Source organism: Centrocercus urophasianus, unplaced genomic scaffold (assembly GCF_019232065.1).
Source record: "Centrocercus urophasianus isolate 14NV4802_14NV808 unplaced genomic scaffold, USGS_Curo_1.0 seq_701, whole genome shotgun sequence".
In the NCBI taxonomy this organism is placed as follows: Eukaryota; Metazoa; Chordata; class Aves; order Galliformes; family Phasianidae; genus Centrocercus; species Centrocercus urophasianus.
In genome coordinates, this window is record NW_024885313.1 from 1 (window position 1) to 17,693 (window position 17,693).

Genomic DNA, 17,693 nt, shown 5'->3' on the forward strand with positions numbered 1-17,693 from the left:
CCGGGAGGACATGGCTGCCCTGGAGAAGGATTACGAGGAGGTGGGGGCTGACAGCGTGGAGGGCGAGGAGGATGGGGAGGAGTACTGATCGATTCCAATGAGTGCCTTTCTGGGCTGCTGCACTGTGGGGCTCAATAAAGCTGCAACGTTCACAGGTTTGGCTCTGGCTTCTTGTCCGTGGGCTGTGCTGGGGGTTGCCGTCCTGGATCTCTATGGGAGTGGTCCGCTCGGTTGCGCTGTTCGTGCACACGGCATTGCGCACCGCCCTGTGCCCCCGCTCCGGCCGGCTCCATGCTTTTGGTCTTCGAAAAGCGACAGTTTCGCGCTGAAACCCGGAAGTGGCGTCCCAGTGCAGTTACCGCTCTGCACCGCCAGTCCGCCCAACTCTGCTGCTCTAGGTCCTCCAGACGGCCTCACGCATGCGCACAACGGCACGGAGTAGCGGCGCCCCGCTGGTCGTGCGGTGCCTCCCCTCGGCCAGCAGGGGGCAGCATAGCGGTGCCCGCGGGTTCGGGTGGTGCCGGGGGTCCGCGGCTGCTTCGGGCCACGTGTGGAGCTCCGGGAGCGGCTGGGGGGTCCTGGGTGCCGATGGCGACCCTTGGAGTCCTCTGGGGGGGGAAGGGGGTCGCAAGGAGGACCTTAGGAATGCTCTGGGCTGTCCCAGGGTACACGAGTGTGTCCAGAAGACCCCCCCCTCCCCCCAGCACACACCCCCCCGTAGTTCCTCACTGTGTCCCCAGCAATGGAGTCGACTCTGCAGCCGCGGTGGCTCCAGAGTTCGCCCCTCCCGACCCCCTCCCACTGCTCCCGATGTTCTCGGAGCCCCCGGTTCCCCCCGGCCCCTCCCGCCCTCCTCCGATTCCCCGCCCCAGATGTGGCCCCGCCGCCAGATGCGCGAATGGGGGGGGAGCGGAGCGGGGCTCCCTCTGGGCGCTTCCACCGCCCCCAGCACAGCCTCACCCCCGCCCGCCCCCTTCCCCGGCCCGGGATGGAGCCCGGAGCCCCCGCGGAGCCGCGTTGCCGCCTGGAGCCATGGCTGCACTATGAGCCCGGTCCGGCGGTCCTCTGCGCCCTCGGCTGCGTCCTCGGCCTTCTCTATGGCTGCGTTGGTGAGGGGTGGGGGTGGCACAGCGCCGGGGGGGCACCGCCGGGGGTAGGGGGAGGAGATACCAGGGGGAGACTGTGGGGTTTGACACGGGGCCACCTCGGGATGAGTCCATGGGGGATGGCACTGGGGACACTAAGGGACACGTTGGGGACAGGACAGTGTGCGTCCCTGGGCATGGGTGGGATGGCACAGGGGAACACACTAGGGACACGATGGGATGCGTCCATGGGGGATGGCACTGGGGACACTATGGGACACGTGGTGCATGGACAGGGGCTGGCACGGGAGGCACTGTGGGGTGCAGTGGGGCGTTTGCACGGAACACATTTGGCAGTGGGGACAGGACAGGATGCGTCCACAGGGCGCAGCTGGGGGGTGGCACCGGGGACACCGCGGCGCAGCCCCCACTGAGCCCCACATCCCCCGCAGGCCATCGCTGCTTCAAAGCCATCATGTTCACCTCGGGGCTGCTCCTGGGCTCCAGCACCATCTTCCTGCTGTGCTACAAGGAGCGCGTGTTGGAGACGCGGCTGAGCCTGGAGGTGAGCGCAGGCATCGCGTTGGCCATCGGCTCGCTCTGCGGGTTGGTCACCGCTCTGCTGCGCAGCGTCGGGCTCTTCTCCACCGGGCTGCTGCTGGGGCTGCTGCTGGCCGCGGCCGTGCTGGCAGCTGCTGCGCCGCTGGTGCCGCCGCTGAGCCCCTGGGTGCTGGTGGGGGTCCTGCTGGGCCCGGCGTTGCTCTGCGCCCTGCTGGCCCTGCGGTGGCCCAAAGCGCTGACCACGTTGGCCACTGCCGTCCTCGGCGCTGCCGTGGTGGCGGCGTGTGTGGATTATTTCGTGGAGGGGTTTGCTTTGGTGCTCCACGTCTCCGAGAGGCTGCGGATGGCGGCGGTGGGGCAGCTCTGCTGGTACAGCTGGGTCGTGCTGGGGCTTTGGCCGGCGCTCAGCCTGCTTGGTGTCCTGCTGCAGCAACGGTGAGGAGAGTGGGGAGGGGTGGGGTGGGAATGGCTGTGGGGAGGAGGTGGGAATGGCAATGGGATGGGGTTAGGGATTGGGATTGGATGGGATGGGGTGGGGTGGCTGTGGGGATGGAGGCTTGGATGGGTTGAGATGGAAATGTGAATAGGCGTGGGGATAGAAGTTGGAATGGGATAGGATGAGGAGTGAACTGGGATGGGAACTGTTATAGGGTGTGCATGATGAGCGTGGGGCAGCGGAGGTGGGGAAGGGGACACGGAGGGTGATGGAAATGATGAGGGAGGTGGAGACGGCAATGGGGGCGGCATAGGGACCGAGGAGATGGCCATGGGGCTGGGGGTGATGGCAGGGGCCGGTGCCGAGCCCCCTCCCTACAGCGATCCTCAGTTGGCGCCAGAAATGACTGCAGCTGCTGCACCTCCATCAGCAGGAAGCCAAATGCCAGCAGAACCGAACCCCCTCCAAGTGCAGCCACCGCCACCAGCCTGCCCCAGTGACACACGGCTTGTGCAACACGTTGGCCTTGGTGAGTTTGTGCTGGGGGAGCAGGGGGGGCCCCGCACCACCGCTGACACCCCTTTCCCCCCCCAGAGCTCGTGGGACCTGCAGCTGGAGAACGCAGCCCCCGGACCCGGCTGGGACCCCCAGTGATGGCTGTGGCTCCGCTGTGTCCTTCACCACCCCGGTGCCTCCAGGCCACCTCTGAGAGGCCCCTGTGCCCCCCACCCGCTGTGGGTTGCTGTCCCCCCACCACGCCTGCCCTTTTAAGCAGGCAAATAATAACAGGGCATCCTCGTAGGGTAAATGGGAGCTCCTGCCCCACAAGCAGCCCCACACCCACTGCGACCCCTGCTCCCTGTCAGCTCCAGAGAGGTTCAGCTCCACTCTCCCTCCAGGGCAAGGAAAGACTTCATAGCAAATAACTCCCCACAGCAATTTCTGTAGGACGCACACAGTGCTGTGCACGCACTGCTGTACCTGAGCTACAGTGTTCTGAATGCCTCCAGCTGCCCCCAGCTCCCCTCTCTGACTCCCAAACCTGTTATACCCCCATTCCTGCTGCCACGAGGCCCCCAGCTCCACCGACCACCTGAGCTGCCCATTCCTGCATCCCCCAAACCACCAACACCCCCATCTGTGAGCCCTGTGCTCCCTAGACCCCCCACACCTCCTCCTCCATGCTCCAGCGACCCCCAATCGCCTTATGGACATCATCTCTCCCATCTCAAACTGCCCAGCTCCATCCCCATGCAGCACCTCCATGATCCCAGGACCGACCACAGCTCTCCCTGCTCAGCCCCACGCAGGATGAACCCAAACATGGCCCCATCCCCCAGCAGAGCCCAGCGCAGGGTTGGGGCAGAACGAGCGCCGTCCCATACGCCGTCCCTCCCGACGGGCAGCAGGACGTGGGCTGGTGCCAAGCCGGAGCGCGGGGCCACCCAGAAAATGGGGCACAAGAGGGGGCCGACGCTCCAACGCTGCTCACGGGACACAAAGGCAGCTGTGTCCCACGCAGCTCCCAGAAGTGACGCTGGCGTTGGCACGGCTGCGGCTGGGCGGGCTGAGGGGGCTGGGGAGCGCGGGGGGATCCCTGCAACCGTCCTCAGCAGGGAAAGGCAGAGCTGAGCTCCTGCCGCGGGGTCACTACTGCAATTTTATTATTGCGCTCTTAAAAATAAAAGGAAGAGGACGACAGGCCGTAACACAGAATGCGAGGGGCTGGGGAAGAAGTCAAGGAAGAGCTGCTGCCCCCGCCTCCCCCGCAGCACCAGCCCTGCCCGGCTCCCCCGAATAAACTTTAAAAAGGAGAGAGGTATCTGAGAGTCGCCGACTTCCTAACACCGATAGCTGGGAAACAAAGAAACAAACCGAAAAACAACTGTTGTGGAAAAACGACGGCACCCACCCAAAACAAAACCCCGGGAAAGAGGGGCCGGCGCTCAGTCCAGACAGCCTGCGCTGGGGACGCCGGCCCCACGACGGCCCCCCCTCACAAGTCCAGCTCCAGGTCCTGCAGCTCCTCCTCCAGGGCTTTCCTCCGGCCCAGCTTCTCCAGCTGCTCCTTGGTCGGCTGCTTTATCTCCCCAGAGTCGAGCCGCTGCTGCAGCTCCTCCACCTGCCGCAGCTTCTTCCTCAGGTTCTTGATCTTCTTGCTTTTCTCTGAGGCTGCGGCTTCCCCGTCAGCGGAGCTCTGGGCGCTGCAGGCCGGCTGCGGTGCGGCCGCTCTCGTGTCTCCGCCGCTGCCCCCCGACAAGGAGACCTTGTCCAGCGATTGGATCAGTTCGTCTGTTTCCCTCTCGCCTTTCTCCTGCTGCTGCTTCCTCTTCTCCTTGCGTTTCAAGTTCCTTTTTGCTGTTTTGGACAGTCCGCTCTCCCCGCCCTCCGCTTTGTTGGGCTGCTTGCCGGGCTGGGCGTTGGGCTCCAGGCTCAGCCCCGGGGGCAGCTCAGGCTTGCTTTTGAAGAACTTCACGTATTTGTTCTCATACCTGCATGGGAGGAGATGCAGTGACGGCACTGCTGCCCCCGTGGAGCTGCAAACCTCACCACCTCCGGCCTCGCCATCAGCACAGCACAGCCCTGACCCAGAGCTCAGCTCCAGCACTGCCCTGAGCTCCTCAGGACGTCCTCATGGCCGTGGCTCAGCCCAGCTCTGCGCAGAGGAGCAGCCAGATACGTACCATCAGGACTCAGCTAAGGGCTAAGGGGGTCAGAAGTGCTCAGGCACCTGGAAAGAGACTGAGACCTCAATTCGTGACCTGGTTCAGAGACACCGGGGTCTCCCAGCCTTGCCACGCACCCACAGCCCCAGCGGGGCGCAGGTAACAGCACAAAGTGCCCAAATTTGGGATCCTGGGCACACCGACACCATCGCTCTGATGCCAGCAATGGGGCTCCACCCCAGGACCCCACACCTGCCTGCCTGCCCCACTTACACCGGCACCTCCTCCTGTGGCACGTAGCCCTCCTTCACGCGCCGCTGCTTCCGCCAGGTGCCGTCAGGGCGCTGCGTAGAGGCGATGTACTTCCCTATGGGGGAGAAAGCAACGTCGGGTGGGGCGCACAAGGGGCTGCTCCTCCCACGGGGCTGGGGGCTGCCCGGCACCTGGTACCGTTCTGGGGGGAAGGGAAGGGACTGGCCCTGCAGGGACATGGGAGGATGGGAGTAAACACGGGAGTGGGAGATGTGACCCCACGGAGAGCATGGGGGGACTGATGTAACCCCATAGAGAGCGTGTGGGGGGAGATACTGGCCCGTAAAGAATTCAGGGTGAAGATCTGACCCCAGAGGAAACATAGGAAGAAGATCTGACCCTACAGGCAACACAGGGGGAGGTCCGAGCCCACGGAGTGCGTTGTGGGAAACGCCACGCAGAGATGGGGCCGCGGCGCGGACCCACAGGGAAAAAGCAGAACGGAACCGAGCCCACGGAGAGAAGGGACGGAGCCCACCCCGCGGAGCGCAGCCGCCCCGCCGCCCCCAGGCGCGGCCTCGGCCTCACCGCGCCCTGCAGATCCCCGCTCCGCAGCGCCGAAGCCGCCCGACCCCGTCCCGCAGCGGCGGGCCCGCACCGCGGCGCACTCACCGGTCTCATCAGTCACATAGGGAGTCGCCATCTTGCGTGCGCGATACACTTCCGGCCCCCACGCCCCGCCCCCGGAAGTGGCGGCGCGGCGTCCGGACAGGGGATTGGGGAGATTCGCGGGCGGCGGCGGCCATTTTGTTTTTAAAGGCGCAGCGCTCCGTTTTGTGCGGAGTCGCTGGGTGCGGGGTTGCTGCGGTGATGCCTGGCTAGAAAGTGCCCGCGCTGCGGGTCCGGGTGACCGGGGGATAATCCGCCTCAATCGAGCCTTCGGGGCCGGTCCCGCCCCGCTTCGGCGTCACGTAGGGGAACAAGGAGGGTCGGGGCTCCCCGCACCGCAGCATCATGCGGTTCACTATGGGGGCGGGGGGGAACAAACTGCCTTTCCTTCCAGCGCCGCACCCCCGGGGCAGTCCGGATGCGGCCCGGCCCCGCGCTGCGATTGCCGCGGGGATTTCCACACGTGCCCCCTTCTACTTCTTCCCGCTCCCCTCGGCCCCCCCCCCTCCGGTCCCAGCCCCCCTGCCAGCCCCCCGGCCGATTTAAGGTACAACGGAGGCGGCCCCCGTGAGCGCGGGACAGGTGAGAGCCCGGCAGGGAGCGGAGAGGAGCGGACCCCGCCCCGGCGCTGTGCCCCCCCGCCGCACGTGCTCCCGGTGCCGCCCTGAGCCGTGATGTCAGAGGGGCTGGGCCGCGGCGACAGCGCGCGGGCACCGGGCCGGACCGAGTGGCGGCACCGAGCGGAGCCCCGCAGGTACCGGCGGGCACCGGGGGTGTGGCGGGACAGCGCCGGGAGGGAGGGGCGGGGCGAGGCGAGACCAGTGCTACCGGGATGAGCCGCATCGGGGTTGGCTGCGTCGGAAGGAATCGAACCGGAGCGAACTGAAGCAGGCAGTGCGGGGCTCGGTCCGATCTGAGCGGAGCGCATCGGGCTGAGCTGAACCGACGGCACCGCGCGGGGAACGGGAGGGAAGTGGCACCGGCGGGGTACGGCCCGGGCTGCACCCTGGGGCGTGGGTTCGGTGCCGCCGCCCGGTTTCGCGCCCCTCCCGATCCGCTTCCCGGTGCTCAGCGCGGTGAGCTCCGAGCTGCGTTCCCGTCCCGTCCCTCCTCAGCCTCCTCGTTCCCGGGGCGCAGCGGGAGGAGGAAAACGGGGAAAGCGAAGGGCCCGGCCCCGCCCGCCCCGCCGCTGGGCTCCGCCGCTCCCACCTTTGCGTTCCGGAGCCGCCCCGGGCTGCGCGGACACCGGCAGGGCGAGAGGCGGCCCCGGTGCCTCCTATCCGACGGCAGCCGCCTCGCCCCGGGGTCCTCGAGGGAGAGAGCGCAGCCCGGGGGTCTCGGGAGCGGAGAGGGGCCGTGCGCGGCTGCCGCACCCCCCCCCCCTCCACGGTTCCCGTTCCTTGCCCGTTACTAAATAAGGGAACCAGCCGCCGCTCCGGGGGGGGTCCCGGGGGCCGTGTCCGACCTCGGGCCGGGGGGGCCGGCATCGTGCCACGGCTCGGTTCCCCCAGCGCGGGTTCCTGACGCAGCCCCGGTGCGGGGGGAGAAGGGGATGGGAGTGGTGCTGGGATCACCCATGGGTGCTCCGGGAGGCGGCAGGAGGGACGCGCACGCATCGTCCTCCTCCCCTTTGGGTCACATTTGGGGTCCCGGGGGACTGCGGCTGTCGCTCCGTGTCCCACATCCCCTCCCCCCAACCTCCGCCCGGCGCCGCTCCCGGGCCGCGCTCAGCATCTGCCGCCCGGTGCCACGCAGGGAGCAAAGGTCAGCCTTCGCCCTCGGGGCCGGCACCGCCTCAGCGCGGGGCCGGGAGGGAACCGCATCCCCGCGGGGTGCGTGGGAGGCGGCCGGATGCGTGGCAGCAGGATGCGAGCAGCCCGACCTGTGCGTGTGCGAGCGAGCTGCCGCCCGCCCGGCCCGAGGGGGGGGGGGGGGGGGGCGGGGCTGTGTTGGGGGCTGTGCCGGGGCAAACGGGGCGGGGAGAAAGCGGGGAGACCCCCGCCGTGTCCCCACCGCCGCCCTCCGCCCGCAGGCAGCGCAATGGAGGAGAGCGCGGAGTGGGGCACGCTGAGCCCCGAGGAGTTCGCCCAGCTCCAGAAGTACCTGGACTGTGAGTTGGGGGGGGAGAAGCAGCTCGTGTGCGCGGGTGTGGCTGCACGCTGTGCGTGGCTTTGTGCGTGTGCGTGGCAGGGGTTTTACACGCATGGGGCGGCCGCGCACACGTGTGCACTGCGATGGAGCCGTGGGCACGCAAGGCGTGGGTGTGCCTTGCACACGTGTGTGCATGCATGCACGGTGTGCGCGCGCCCCTTGCCGTGTGTGCGCTCCCCGAGCATCCTTGCACACGCCTGTGCCCGCAGACAGCAGCAGGAAGGTGCAGGACGTGCTGCAGGAGTTCTGTGGTGACGGGATGCTGTCCCAGCACCTTCAGGGAGAGGTGAGCCCCCCCCCGCACCCCAGGGGCTGCTTGCTTCCCCTCCGCAGACCTCCAGCCCCCCTCTGCCCCCCCCCCCCAGTGCGTGGACTTCGAGGGCTTCAAGCTGTTTCTGAGGAGCTACTTGGAGGCAGCTGATGTCCCGGACACGCTGTGCCATCACCTCTTCAGGTCCTTCCAGAGCGCAGGGCAGCCGGGCGCTGGTGAGGACATGGGGGGGGGCTGGGAAATGGGGGGGGGGGCCAGGCCCCGGGGGGGGGAGCGTGGGTTCAGCCTCATCCATCCCACAGATGCTGATCTCGTCTGCGTTAACGATGTCTCCTGCTACTTCTCACTGCTGGAGGGCGGGCGCCCCGAGGACAAGCTGGAGTGTGAGTGGGGGTCCTGTGGCACCGGGAGGCCGGGGGGGGGGCACCGCCATCTGACTGCTGTGCCCCTCCCTCCCCCCGCAGTCACATTTAAGCTGTACGACAAGGATGGGAACGGGCTCCTGGACAGCTCGGTGAGGGGACAGGGCTGGGGGGGGCATCTGGGACCCCCGCCATCACCCCCACCCTCATCCTCGCCACGCCGTGCTGCAGGAGGTGGAGCGGATCATCACCCAGATGATGCGGGTGGCCCAGTACCTGGACTGGGACGTCACAGAGCTGAAGCCGGTGAGTGGCCCCGCATCCCTCCCCACCGTGTGCCCCCCCCCAGACCCCCTGAGCCCCACGTCCCCCCAGATCCTGCAGGAGATGATGCGGGAGATCGACTATGATGGCAGTGGCACGGTGTCGTTGGCGGAGTGGCTGCGCGGCGGTGTAACCAACATCCCCCTGCTGGTGCTGCTGGGCCTGGAGGTGGTGAGTGCGGGGGGTGCGCCGTGCCGGGACCCCCCCGGGGTTGTCCTGACCCCCCCGCCCCCCACCCTCTCAGCACATGAAGGATGATGGGCAGCACATGTGGCGCCTGAAGCACTTCAACCGTCCCGCCTACTGCAACGTGTGCGAGACGTTGCTGGTCGGGCTGCGCAAACAGGGGCTGTGCTGCACCTGTGAGTGGGGCAGGGACCGGGGGGGTGGGGGACACGATATGGGGTGAGGATGCAGGCGGGACAGGGAGGGGATGGGGAGGAGGACCGCGGTGGGGGGAGGCTGGAAGAGGGCTGGGGATGAGGACGGGTGGCTGTGGGATGGGGGGTGCACAGCGGTAAGGACAGGGACGAGGATGGGGTGGCGTCCCTCCCTTGGGTGGGATGGGGGCGCTGGGGGGTGGGGATGCGGTGGGAGGGACCCCCGCCCCAGGTGTCGCAGGAAGTCCCGCCCCCTCCAGCTGAGGAAGCCCCGCGCCCAAAGCGGGCGTGGCTACTGCAGAAACCCCACCCACCCGGGTAACACCGGGCTGCCATTGGTTCCCGGGGCGGAGGGGGCCGTGCTGCGATTGGCTGAGGGGCAGTTTGGGGAGGTGGGAGCAGGGGCCGAGCCCCGCCCCCTCACGGCCGCGCCCCCCAGTCTGCAAGTTCACGGTCCACGAGCGCTGCGCCCGCAAGGCCCCCCCCAGCTGCATCAGCACCTACGCCAAGTCCCGCAAGGAGGCCGGTGTGAGTGCCCCGGCTGTCTGTCCATCTGTCCATCCATTTGTCCGTCCGTCTGCCTGCCCGCCTGCTCCATTTGCCGGTCCGTTTGTCCGTGGCTCCATCTGCGATCCGTCCGTCCGCTCATCTCTCTGTCCGTCCATCTGTCCGTTTGCCCATCCGTCTCCTTTGTCAAGCTGTGCAGCTGCCTGCCCGCCTGGCTGTCCCTCCGTCCGCCTGCCCACCCGTTCCTCCTCCTGTCTGTCCGTCCCTCCGTCCGTCTGTCCCACCACCTCCCGCCATGACTGCCCACGCAGGTCCAAGCCCACGTCTGGGTGAAAGGGGGCTGCGAGGCCAGCAAGTGTGGCAAATGCCAGAAGAAAATCAAGAGCTTCCAGAGCCTGACGGGGCTGCACTGCGTCTGGTGTCACCTCAAGGTGGGGATGGGCGGAGGGGATGTGGGCCCCCGTGGTGCTGGTTGGTGTCACAGGGGGGTCCCCGTCTCCTCCATCCATCCCCAAGGGATGGGGTGGCTGGACGTGGTCTCTGCCCCCCAGATCCACGAGGATTGCAAGCCCGCTGTGCCCCCCGCTTGTGACTGTGGGCTGCTGAGGGACCACATCCTGCCCCCCTCCGCCATCTATCCTGTGGTGCTGGTGAGCTCAGGGGAAGGGGGGGGATTTAGGGGAATGAGGGATGTCCCTGTTTGGGGACGTGGGTGTCACCTCCCTGCTGGGGGTGCAGGAGCGGCAGAACAGCCAAAAGGACGAGAGTGGGACGCCGGGTGAGGACGGACCACAGGTCTTCACCACCCCTGAAGGACAGGCGCTGCGGGTGAGACACGCTCCCCTGTTACCCCTGTGCCCCCACCCGTATCTGTGTCCCCCTATGGGGCCATGCCTGGCACTCAACCCCCCCTCCCCCAAACCCGCAGGTCAGCCCTGTGCCCGACACCCACCCACTCCTCGTCTTCGTCAACCCCAAGAGCGGAGGGAAGCAGGGAAAGAGGTGAGGGGCTGGGCTGGCGCCGGGCGCGCTGTGGGGCCTTCTTCCACACACAAATTTAGGGGGAGATGGGGGTTGGACCCCCCCAGCCCACCTTCCCTTCTCCTGCAGAGTGCTCCGGAAGTTCCAGTACCTGCTGAACCCCCGGCAGGTCTACAACCTGCAGCAAGGAGGACCCAACCCGGGGTAAGGGGGGAATAGGACGGGGGGTGTGTAAGTGCTGGGAGGGGGGCAACCAGCCCTGACCTCCCTCCCTGCCTTCCTTTCTTCCCTTCCCTTCTCCCCAGGCTCAATTTCTTTCGGGACGTGCCAGATTTCCGCATCCTGGTGTGCGGCGGTGACGGCACCGTGGGATGGATCCTGGATGCCATTGGTGGGTCTGCAGCCCCCCGTCACCCCACACCCCAGGATTTGATGGCCAAATCCTCCCCCCCCCCTCCCCCCCCCCCCCCGCCCCTCACTGCACTTCTCCCTGCAGACAAAGCCAACCTTCCCCGACGACCACCCGTGGCCGTTCTGCCCCTGGGCACCGGCAACGACCTGGCGCGGTGCCTGCGCTGGGGTGGAGGTGAGTAGTGGGGTGGGAGGTGGGCAGCCCAATATCCCCCAGCCTCCCCCCTGATCCCGTGTCTCCCCCAACGCCACCCGCAGGCTACGATGGGGAGAACCTGGTGAAGATCCTGAAGGACATCGAGGGCAGCAGCGTGGTGCAGATGGACCGCTGGCACCTGCGGGTGCTGCCCACCTGCCCCACCGAGGCTGGTGACCCCGTGCCCTACGAGATCGTCAACAACTACTTTTCCATTGGGGTGGTGCGTGGGGTTGGGAGCTGCTGGGGAGGGGGAGGCGCAGCACGGCCGGGTTTCACCCCTCCACACTGCGCCCATCTGCCCCCTGCAGGATGCCTCCATCGCGCACCGCTTCCACGTCATGCGGGAGAAATACCCCGAGAAGTTCAACAGCAGGTGAGTGCTGGCCCCGGGCCACATCCTGCGACCCCCCCCGTGCGTCCCCATATCCCCACCACGCCTTGCTCCCCCCGCAGGATGAAGAACAAGCTCTGGTACCTGGAGTTTGCCACCTCCGAGACGCTCTTTGCCACCTGCAAGAAGCTCAAGGAGTGCCTGAGCATCGAGGTGCGCCTCGTCCCTGCATCCCTGTTCCCGCCCCCCCCCCCTCCCGGCGCTTTGCCCTCACCCCGCCCCCCTCCCCAGTGCTGCGGGACCCCCCTGGAGCTGCGGGGTGCGCTGGCGGGGGTTGCCGTGCTCAACATCCCCAGCATGCACGGAGGCTCCAACCTGTGGGGTGAAACCAAGCGCCCGCTGGGGGAGGCGAGGCGGCCGCCCGGTGCCGCTCAGCCCCCGGCCATCACCGACGCCGAAACGCTCAAGACCTGCGTGCAGGGTGCGTGGCGTGGGGGAAGGCGGTTTGGAAACGACCCCTCCCTCGAGGCTGGCGCGGTGCTGACCCCTCCTCCACCCCTCCCCTTTAGACCTGAGCGACCAGCGGTTGGAAGTTGTGGGGCTGGAGGGAGTGCTGGAAATGGGGCAGATCTACACAGGGCTGAAGAGCGCAGGAACGCGGCTGGCCAAGTGCTCCGAGATCACCGTGCGGTGAGCCCTGGGGAGGAGGGGGGAGAGGGGGGAGGGGGTTGTGCCCCCCCCCCGAAGGGCTGTGGGTGAACCGTAAGGGGGCTGTTGTTGCAGGACGCTGAAAGCCCTCCCCATGCAGATTGATGGAGAGCCCTGGATGCAGCCACCCTGCACTGTATGCATCCCCATGCCGGATGGGTGGGGGGGGGGGGGGTTGGGGGGGTGTTGTTACTTCCCCTGGATCCCCCAGTGGTTCTGTGCCCTCCCCATGTTGCCCCCCTCCCACACTCATCCTCTCTTACAGATCAAGATCACCCACAAGAACCAGGCGCCCATGCTGATGGCCCCCCCGCCCCGCTCCTCCAGCTTCTTTGGCCTCAAGAAGGGCTCTGTGGAGGGCTAAAGGGGACCGGACCCCCCCACCCCCCAGCACTGGGCAGGGCCCTTCTGTTCTTCCCCATTCTCCCCTGTGCACCCAGGGATGGGTTCCCCCACGGGGGGGTGGGAGGAGAGGCTGGAGTCCCCACCCCGCTGGGCCCCCCCACACCCGTGCCCTATTTATTACACCCAACCCCCGCGTTTCAAGTGCCTCTTGTAGTAATAAAGCTGGCGGCTGGGCCCCCCCCATCTCCCCCCATGCAAACAGATGGAGCACAGCTGAGTTGAGTCTTTATTAGCAGCCGGTACTCGCATCCCCCCCGGTTCCTGGGGGCTCGGGCCAGGCAGGGGGCTCTGTACTGGGGGGTGGGATGCAGACCCCCCTCCCCCCCTCCTAGACAGTGTTGGCACGCAGCAGGGGGCTGCTTTCTCCACTGGGAGCCCCCCCAAAAGCCTGGCGCAGCAGCAGACGCAGGGCAGCACCAGGGGGCAGCCAGCTGTGGGGCCTGGGGGCTGGGGGGGCTGCGGGCAGCAGTGGGCTGTACTTCACACGGCTGCAAGCAGAAGGGAGAGGGGGTGATGCTGTGATGTCTCCGTGTCCCTCTCCCCCCCCCCCTTGTCCCAGTCCTCCCCCCCGCTCACCGGTAGGTGTAGGCAGCCGTGCCCAGAGCAGCAACGATGAGCAGCAGCCCCACGGTGAGCGTGGTGCCACCGGCAGCTGGGGACGCTCCTGGGGGGGCAGAGGCAGCTCAGCAGCAGCCCCCCATCTCCCCCTCCCCTTCCTCCCCCATCCCCTCCCTCTCCCACCTCCGACAGCCACACGGGTGCTGGCCACAGCCAAGCCGTTGCCGTTGGCCAACGAGACGTTGAGGCAGTAGAGGCCGGACTGGTTGAAGTCCTGGCGCAGCACCAGCTGGCAGCCCGGCGCCGGTGCCACGGCCGAGCACGTCTGAGTCTGCGCTGTGCGGCACTCGGCATCCGCCACCACGGTGCACACCTCCTCGGGAAGGCTGGGGGGGGGTCAGTGAGCTCCCAGGACCCCCCAGCCCCCATTGCCATCCCCACGTTCTGCCTAGCTCCAGCCCGTGGGCTCCCAGCTGTCCCCAACCCCGTGCACCGTCCCCCCATCTGCTCCCATCTCTGGCGCACCGTGCCCGGCTCTCCTCACCTCCCCTCGCACGTCACCGTCAGCTCCACGCTGTTTCCGCTGCCTTCAGCGTCCGCGGGCAGCACCTGCACGATGGCCACGCTCTCGATGCCCTCTGTGAGGGGACGGGGTGTCACATGAAGGCTGAACCCCCCTGGCCCCCCCCCCCCCGGCCCCTCAGCCCGGTGCTCACGGACGATGTTGAGCTCAGTGGAGAAGCTGCCATAGCGGTACAGGACGCAGCCGCTGGGCTCAGCCTCGGGCGCCTGGCGCTTCACCAGCAGCAGCGGCTCCGCTGTGGCTCCAGCCGTGGCACTGCCAGAGGACCCGGCTGTGGCTCCAGCTGTGGGATCTGCTATGGATTCAGCTGTAGCTGCAGCTGTGGGTCCAACTGCGTCCCCATCCGTGGCTGCAGCTGTGTCCACAGCCGTGTCCGCAGCGGTGGCTCCAGGGGTGGCTGCGGCCACGTCCCCTGCTGTCCCCACACCTGCAGCAGCCCCATGCAAAGAAGCGGCTGGAAAAAGGTTTGGAGGGACCCAACCATTCCCTCGCAGGACCCCCCAGGCCAAAGCCCATCTCCCTCTGCCCCGTAGGAACAGCACCCACCTGCCGTCACGCTTCCCTCCACTGCTGTGGGGGCCACAGTGCCCGGAGCGTCCCCACCTGAGGACACTGAGGTGGGGGGCAGGGGGTCTGCAGTGGGGTCTGTAGCGGCTGCTGCACCGGGCACTGCAGTGCTGAGCACCGGGTCGGGGATGGGCTCGGTGGCAGCACCGTCTGAGGGCACGGCCACTGAGACCCCCGTGGGTTCTGCTGGTGCCCCGGAGGCTCCGGGTGCTGCTGCGGTGCCGGGTGCTGCAGTGGTCCCAGGTGCTGCGGCGGTGCTGGATCCTGTGGGGGTGCCGGGTGCCGCGGCGGTGCCGGATCCTGTGGGCCCTGCAGGCTGCGTGGCCGTGGGTCCCAAGGAAGGCGCCGGCCCAGTGGTGGGATCCACAACCGGGGGTGCAGAGGTGCCGCAGGAGCTGAGCGGAATGGCCGCCTGCAGCACCAGGCGGGCGGCAAAGGAACCGGCCTGCAGGTAGGTGTGGGTGACGGTGGGGCTGCGGGAGATGAGCGTGCCGCTCTGGTCCCCGAAGTCCCACGAGAAGGAGATGTCAGCATCACGCAGGTAATGGCTGGGGTCGTGCAGCCGCACGCTGAAGGCCACGGGGCGGTTGAGCACGAAGCGCCCGCCGTTCCCCGCTGCCGCCTCCAGCTGCGTCACGTCCACCGCAATGGGCACCTGGTCTGGGGGACACAGGGACATCAGCGTGGGGACGCTGCGCCCGCTGCCAGCCCGCCCACCCCGCCGCCACGTACCGGTGATGCTGAACTGCGTGCTGGCGTGGCCGATGGGGATGAACTTCTGGCGGCCACGGTAGTGATAAACCACCACCTCCATGGTGTAGGAGCCCAGGGCCACCCCGTCCGTCCCCACTGTCAGCTGCGACGCCGCTCCGTCCACCACCTGCCAGTAACGCCCTGCGGGGACACCGCGCTCAGGCACACCGTGCTCAGGGACATGGGGACATCCCAGCAGTGCTGGGAGCTCGGCACAGAGCCGTCCTCACCCCACGTCCACCAGACGTAGACGAATCTCCCACGTTTGCCCCAGGCGCTGCGGGGAAAGGGCTGCCCGTCGGGGAAGACGCCATCCGAGCCCTCGGCCAGCTGCTCCGGGAACACCGGCTCCCCCTGCACCACGCGGGTGCCTGCCGGGAGCACAACGTGAGCGAAGCGTTGCTGAGCCCCCGGCTGTGCCCCCGGCGGAGCCCCCGGCTGAGCCCACCATTCACGGTGCAGTTCTGGCTCCACACCACGCGGCCGTCGGGCAGCGCCGTCTGCGTGCTGGGGAAGCGCAGCGCGATGGAGAAGGTGGCCCTGGCGCCCGCCATGGTGGGAGCATCGTTGCTGATGTCGAAGGTGACGTCGCCTCCTGTCAGGCACGGGGACGGCGGCTCAGGGAGCAGCGCCGCGGCCGTCTGTCCCCGTGTCTGTGTGTCCCCGTGCTCACCTCGCCAGCAGTCGCTTTGCTGCGCTCTCCCCTCCTGCCACGGGCGGTACCTCGCTGCGTCCCAGCTCCGGAACGGCGCCGGGCGGCCGGCCCACACCGGGCCCCGAAAGCCACCGCGGCTCCGGCTGCCGCCTCCTGCGGGAAAAGGGACACGGAGGCCGTGGCATCGCGCTGGGACCCCCCGTCCAGCCCCAGAAACACGTGATGGGCTCAGGCTGCGGTGCGGGGCAAAGCCCGTCACATGGCGCTGCCCAAAGCTGTTTCATGTGACGCTCAGCTGAGCTGCAGCGCGGGGCTGGACGGGGTGAGCGCTCCCCCCGTGTCCCTTCTGTGCCCCACTGGCTGGGGCACGCGGTCCCCACGGGATCCCCATGGCATCGCTTGTGCGCAGAGGGATGGGGGTCCCCGTGGGGTCCCCGTGGGCACACAGCAATGGAGATGCTGCTCCCTCCTCGTGCTGGGGCCTCCCCACAACACGGGGCTGGTTGAGCCCACCCTGGGGGCCCACACTCACCGCAGAGCGCACCCCGAGGCCGATCTTGCTCTGGGAGACTCAGTGCCACCACCCACCCCCGACCCGTCCCCATTTGGGGTCCCGCAGGTAACCCACGGCTGCCCCACGAAGCCCACGGGCAGCTCACAGCCAGGACCACTCCTCAGGTACCCCGGTTGCCTGAAGATTTCCCCCCCCCCCCGCAGCCCCACTTACGCTGCTGTGCCGTGGCCAGGGCCAGCAGTGCCGCCAGCAGCACGATGGCCCCTTGAAACCGCATGCTCCCTGCGCTCCGGATCCGGGAGAGGCGAAGGCAAGCGGCGCGGGGGGATAAGAAGGGACCCTCTTTACATAGCCCCACCCCGAGGGACGGCCCCAGGGAGGGCCTGCGGGTGGGCACGTGCGTGCACGTGTGGGCATGTGTGCGCGCACATGGCTACGGTCACACGGCTCCCGTAGCTCCGCTCGGAGGCGGTGGGTTCGGGGTGTGTGAGACCCCCGCGAAGGGCTCGGCACAGCCACTGCCCCCCGCTCACAGCACAGCAGTGCCTGGTCCGTGCGCCGGGTGCCGCAGGGAGCTGGGTTATAGGGGCGACCCTGGAGCCCCCCTTGGGATGGGACACATTCGCAGGGAGACCCCCCCATACTGCACCCACACAGGGACCCCCAGCTGCATCGGGGCACTGCAGACCCCCAGTTGGCCCCAGCCCACGTCAGCACTGGCAGCTGTGGCTGGCAGGATGCACAAAGAGGGCCATGAAGTACTGCGCTTGTGTGCATGGGAACCTCGTGCGTGGGACTGCGTGCGTGACAGCATGACCGCGGGGAGGGCGTCCGCGGGACCGTTTGCCTGGGAACACCGTGTGTAGCACTGCATTTGCAACACCGTGGGCAGCCTGATAACAACCCGGGCTCAGGGCCTGTACCGCAGTCAGGGCGGCTGCTCTGCCATCGGCGCCCCGGGGAAAGAAGGCTCGCGAGGACGCAGCACCCGCGAACGCCGCACTCGTGGGTCGAGAGGCGCCCGCCCCGCGCCTGTCGCTTTAAGAGATCTCCCGCGCCGCCCCCCGCCCGGCCGAGGGCTCAGCCAATGGGACGCCGCGAGGGGCGTGGCCAGCGGCCGGCGGGAAGCGGCGCGGGCGGGGCCCCGGGGTTGTGGCGCGCCGGGGAAAAGCGGCGGCCGCGATCGTTCCGTGCCCGGCCCGGGACCCCGGGACACCGCAACCCCGGGCCGCGCCCCCACCGCCCGGGGCCGCCCCCCCACCCAATGGAGAACTTCCAGAAGGTGGAGAAGATCGGGGAGGGCACGTACGGCGTCGTGTACAAGGCCCGGAACAAGGTCACGGGCGAGGTGGTGGCGCTGAAGA

General features: G+C 68.2%; 5 protein-coding genes across 8 annotated transcripts in view; 3 read left to right on the forward strand and 2 right to left on the reverse strand.

Annotated features, from left to right (window-relative positions):
- Positions 1-988: 988 nt before the first annotated feature.
- On the forward strand, positions 989-2,740 carry LOC122170532 (transmembrane protein 198-like). Its single transcript, XM_042837468.1, has 4 exons — positions 989-1,109; positions 1,538-2,081; positions 2,516-2,611; positions 2,677-2,740. Exons 1-3 carry the CDS (start codon positions 989-991, stop codon positions 2,580-2,582), a joined length of 732 nt encoding a protein of 243 aa, XP_042693402.1. The 3' UTR covers positions 2,583-2,611; positions 2,677-2,740.
- A 984-nt stretch (positions 2,741-3,724) lies between these two features.
- Positions 3,725-6,110, reverse strand: PYM1 (PYM homolog 1, exon junction complex associated factor). The gene is made up of 3 exons (XM_042837464.1): positions 5,673-6,110; positions 5,022-5,115; positions 3,725-4,574 (listed from the first exon to the last, which is right to left on the reverse strand). Exons 1-3 carry the CDS (start codon positions 5,701-5,703, stop codon positions 4,079-4,081), a joined length of 621 nt encoding a protein of 206 aa, XP_042693398.1. The 5' UTR covers positions 5,704-6,110; the 3' UTR covers positions 3,725-4,078.
- Positions 6,111-6,369: 259 nt separating this feature from the next.
- On the forward strand, positions 6,370-12,902 carry DGKA (diacylglycerol kinase alpha). Of its 4 annotated transcripts, none has more exons than XM_042837457.1 (23): positions 6,370-6,423; positions 7,702-7,779; positions 8,030-8,106; positions 8,186-8,474; positions 8,556-8,605; positions 8,685-8,759; positions 8,829-8,948; positions 9,022-9,139; positions 9,597-9,685; positions 9,976-10,095; positions 10,216-10,314; positions 10,403-10,492; positions 10,593-10,666; positions 10,775-10,849; positions 10,951-11,036; positions 11,142-11,231; positions 11,315-11,475; positions 11,564-11,628; positions 11,709-11,799; positions 11,878-12,067; positions 12,156-12,276; positions 12,370-12,430; positions 12,560-12,902. In XM_042837457.1, exons 2-23 carry the CDS (start codon positions 7,710-7,712, stop codon positions 12,656-12,658), a joined length of 2,310 nt encoding a protein of 769 aa, XP_042693391.1. In that variant the 5' UTR covers positions 6,370-6,423; positions 7,702-7,709; the 3' UTR covers positions 12,659-12,902. The 4 variants fall into 4 exon arrangements, with proteins under 4 accessions (XP_042693391.1, XP_042693393.1, XP_042693395.1 ...); XM_042837459.1 differs by lacking the exon at positions 6,370-6,423 and adding an exon at positions 6,484-6,656; XM_042837461.1 differs by lacking the exon at positions 6,370-6,423 and adding an exon at positions 6,726-6,745.
- A 125-nt stretch (positions 12,903-13,027) lies between these two features.
- PMEL (premelanosome protein) lies at positions 13,028-16,606 on the reverse strand. The gene is made up of 11 exons (XM_042837466.1): positions 16,543-16,606; positions 15,834-15,968; positions 15,609-15,755; positions 15,391-15,531; positions 15,140-15,301; positions 14,387-15,067; positions 13,974-14,267; positions 13,802-13,895; positions 13,441-13,643; positions 13,276-13,363; positions 13,028-13,187 (listed from the first exon to the last, which is right to left on the reverse strand). Exons 1-11 carry the CDS (start codon positions 16,604-16,606, stop codon positions 13,028-13,030), a joined length of 2,169 nt encoding a protein of 722 aa, XP_042693400.1.
- A 928-nt stretch (positions 16,607-17,534) lies between these two features.
- CDK2 (cyclin dependent kinase 2) overlaps positions 17,535-17,693 on the forward strand; it is a 2,568-nt gene continuing 2,409 nt past the window's right edge. Inside the window, exon 1 of the mRNA XM_042837465.1 lies at positions 17,535-17,693. This exon is cut by the window's right edge and continues 9 nt beyond it. Within this exon, the coding sequence (XP_042693399.1) occupies positions 17,594-17,693 (100 nt within the window). The 5' untranslated portion in view covers positions 17,535-17,593.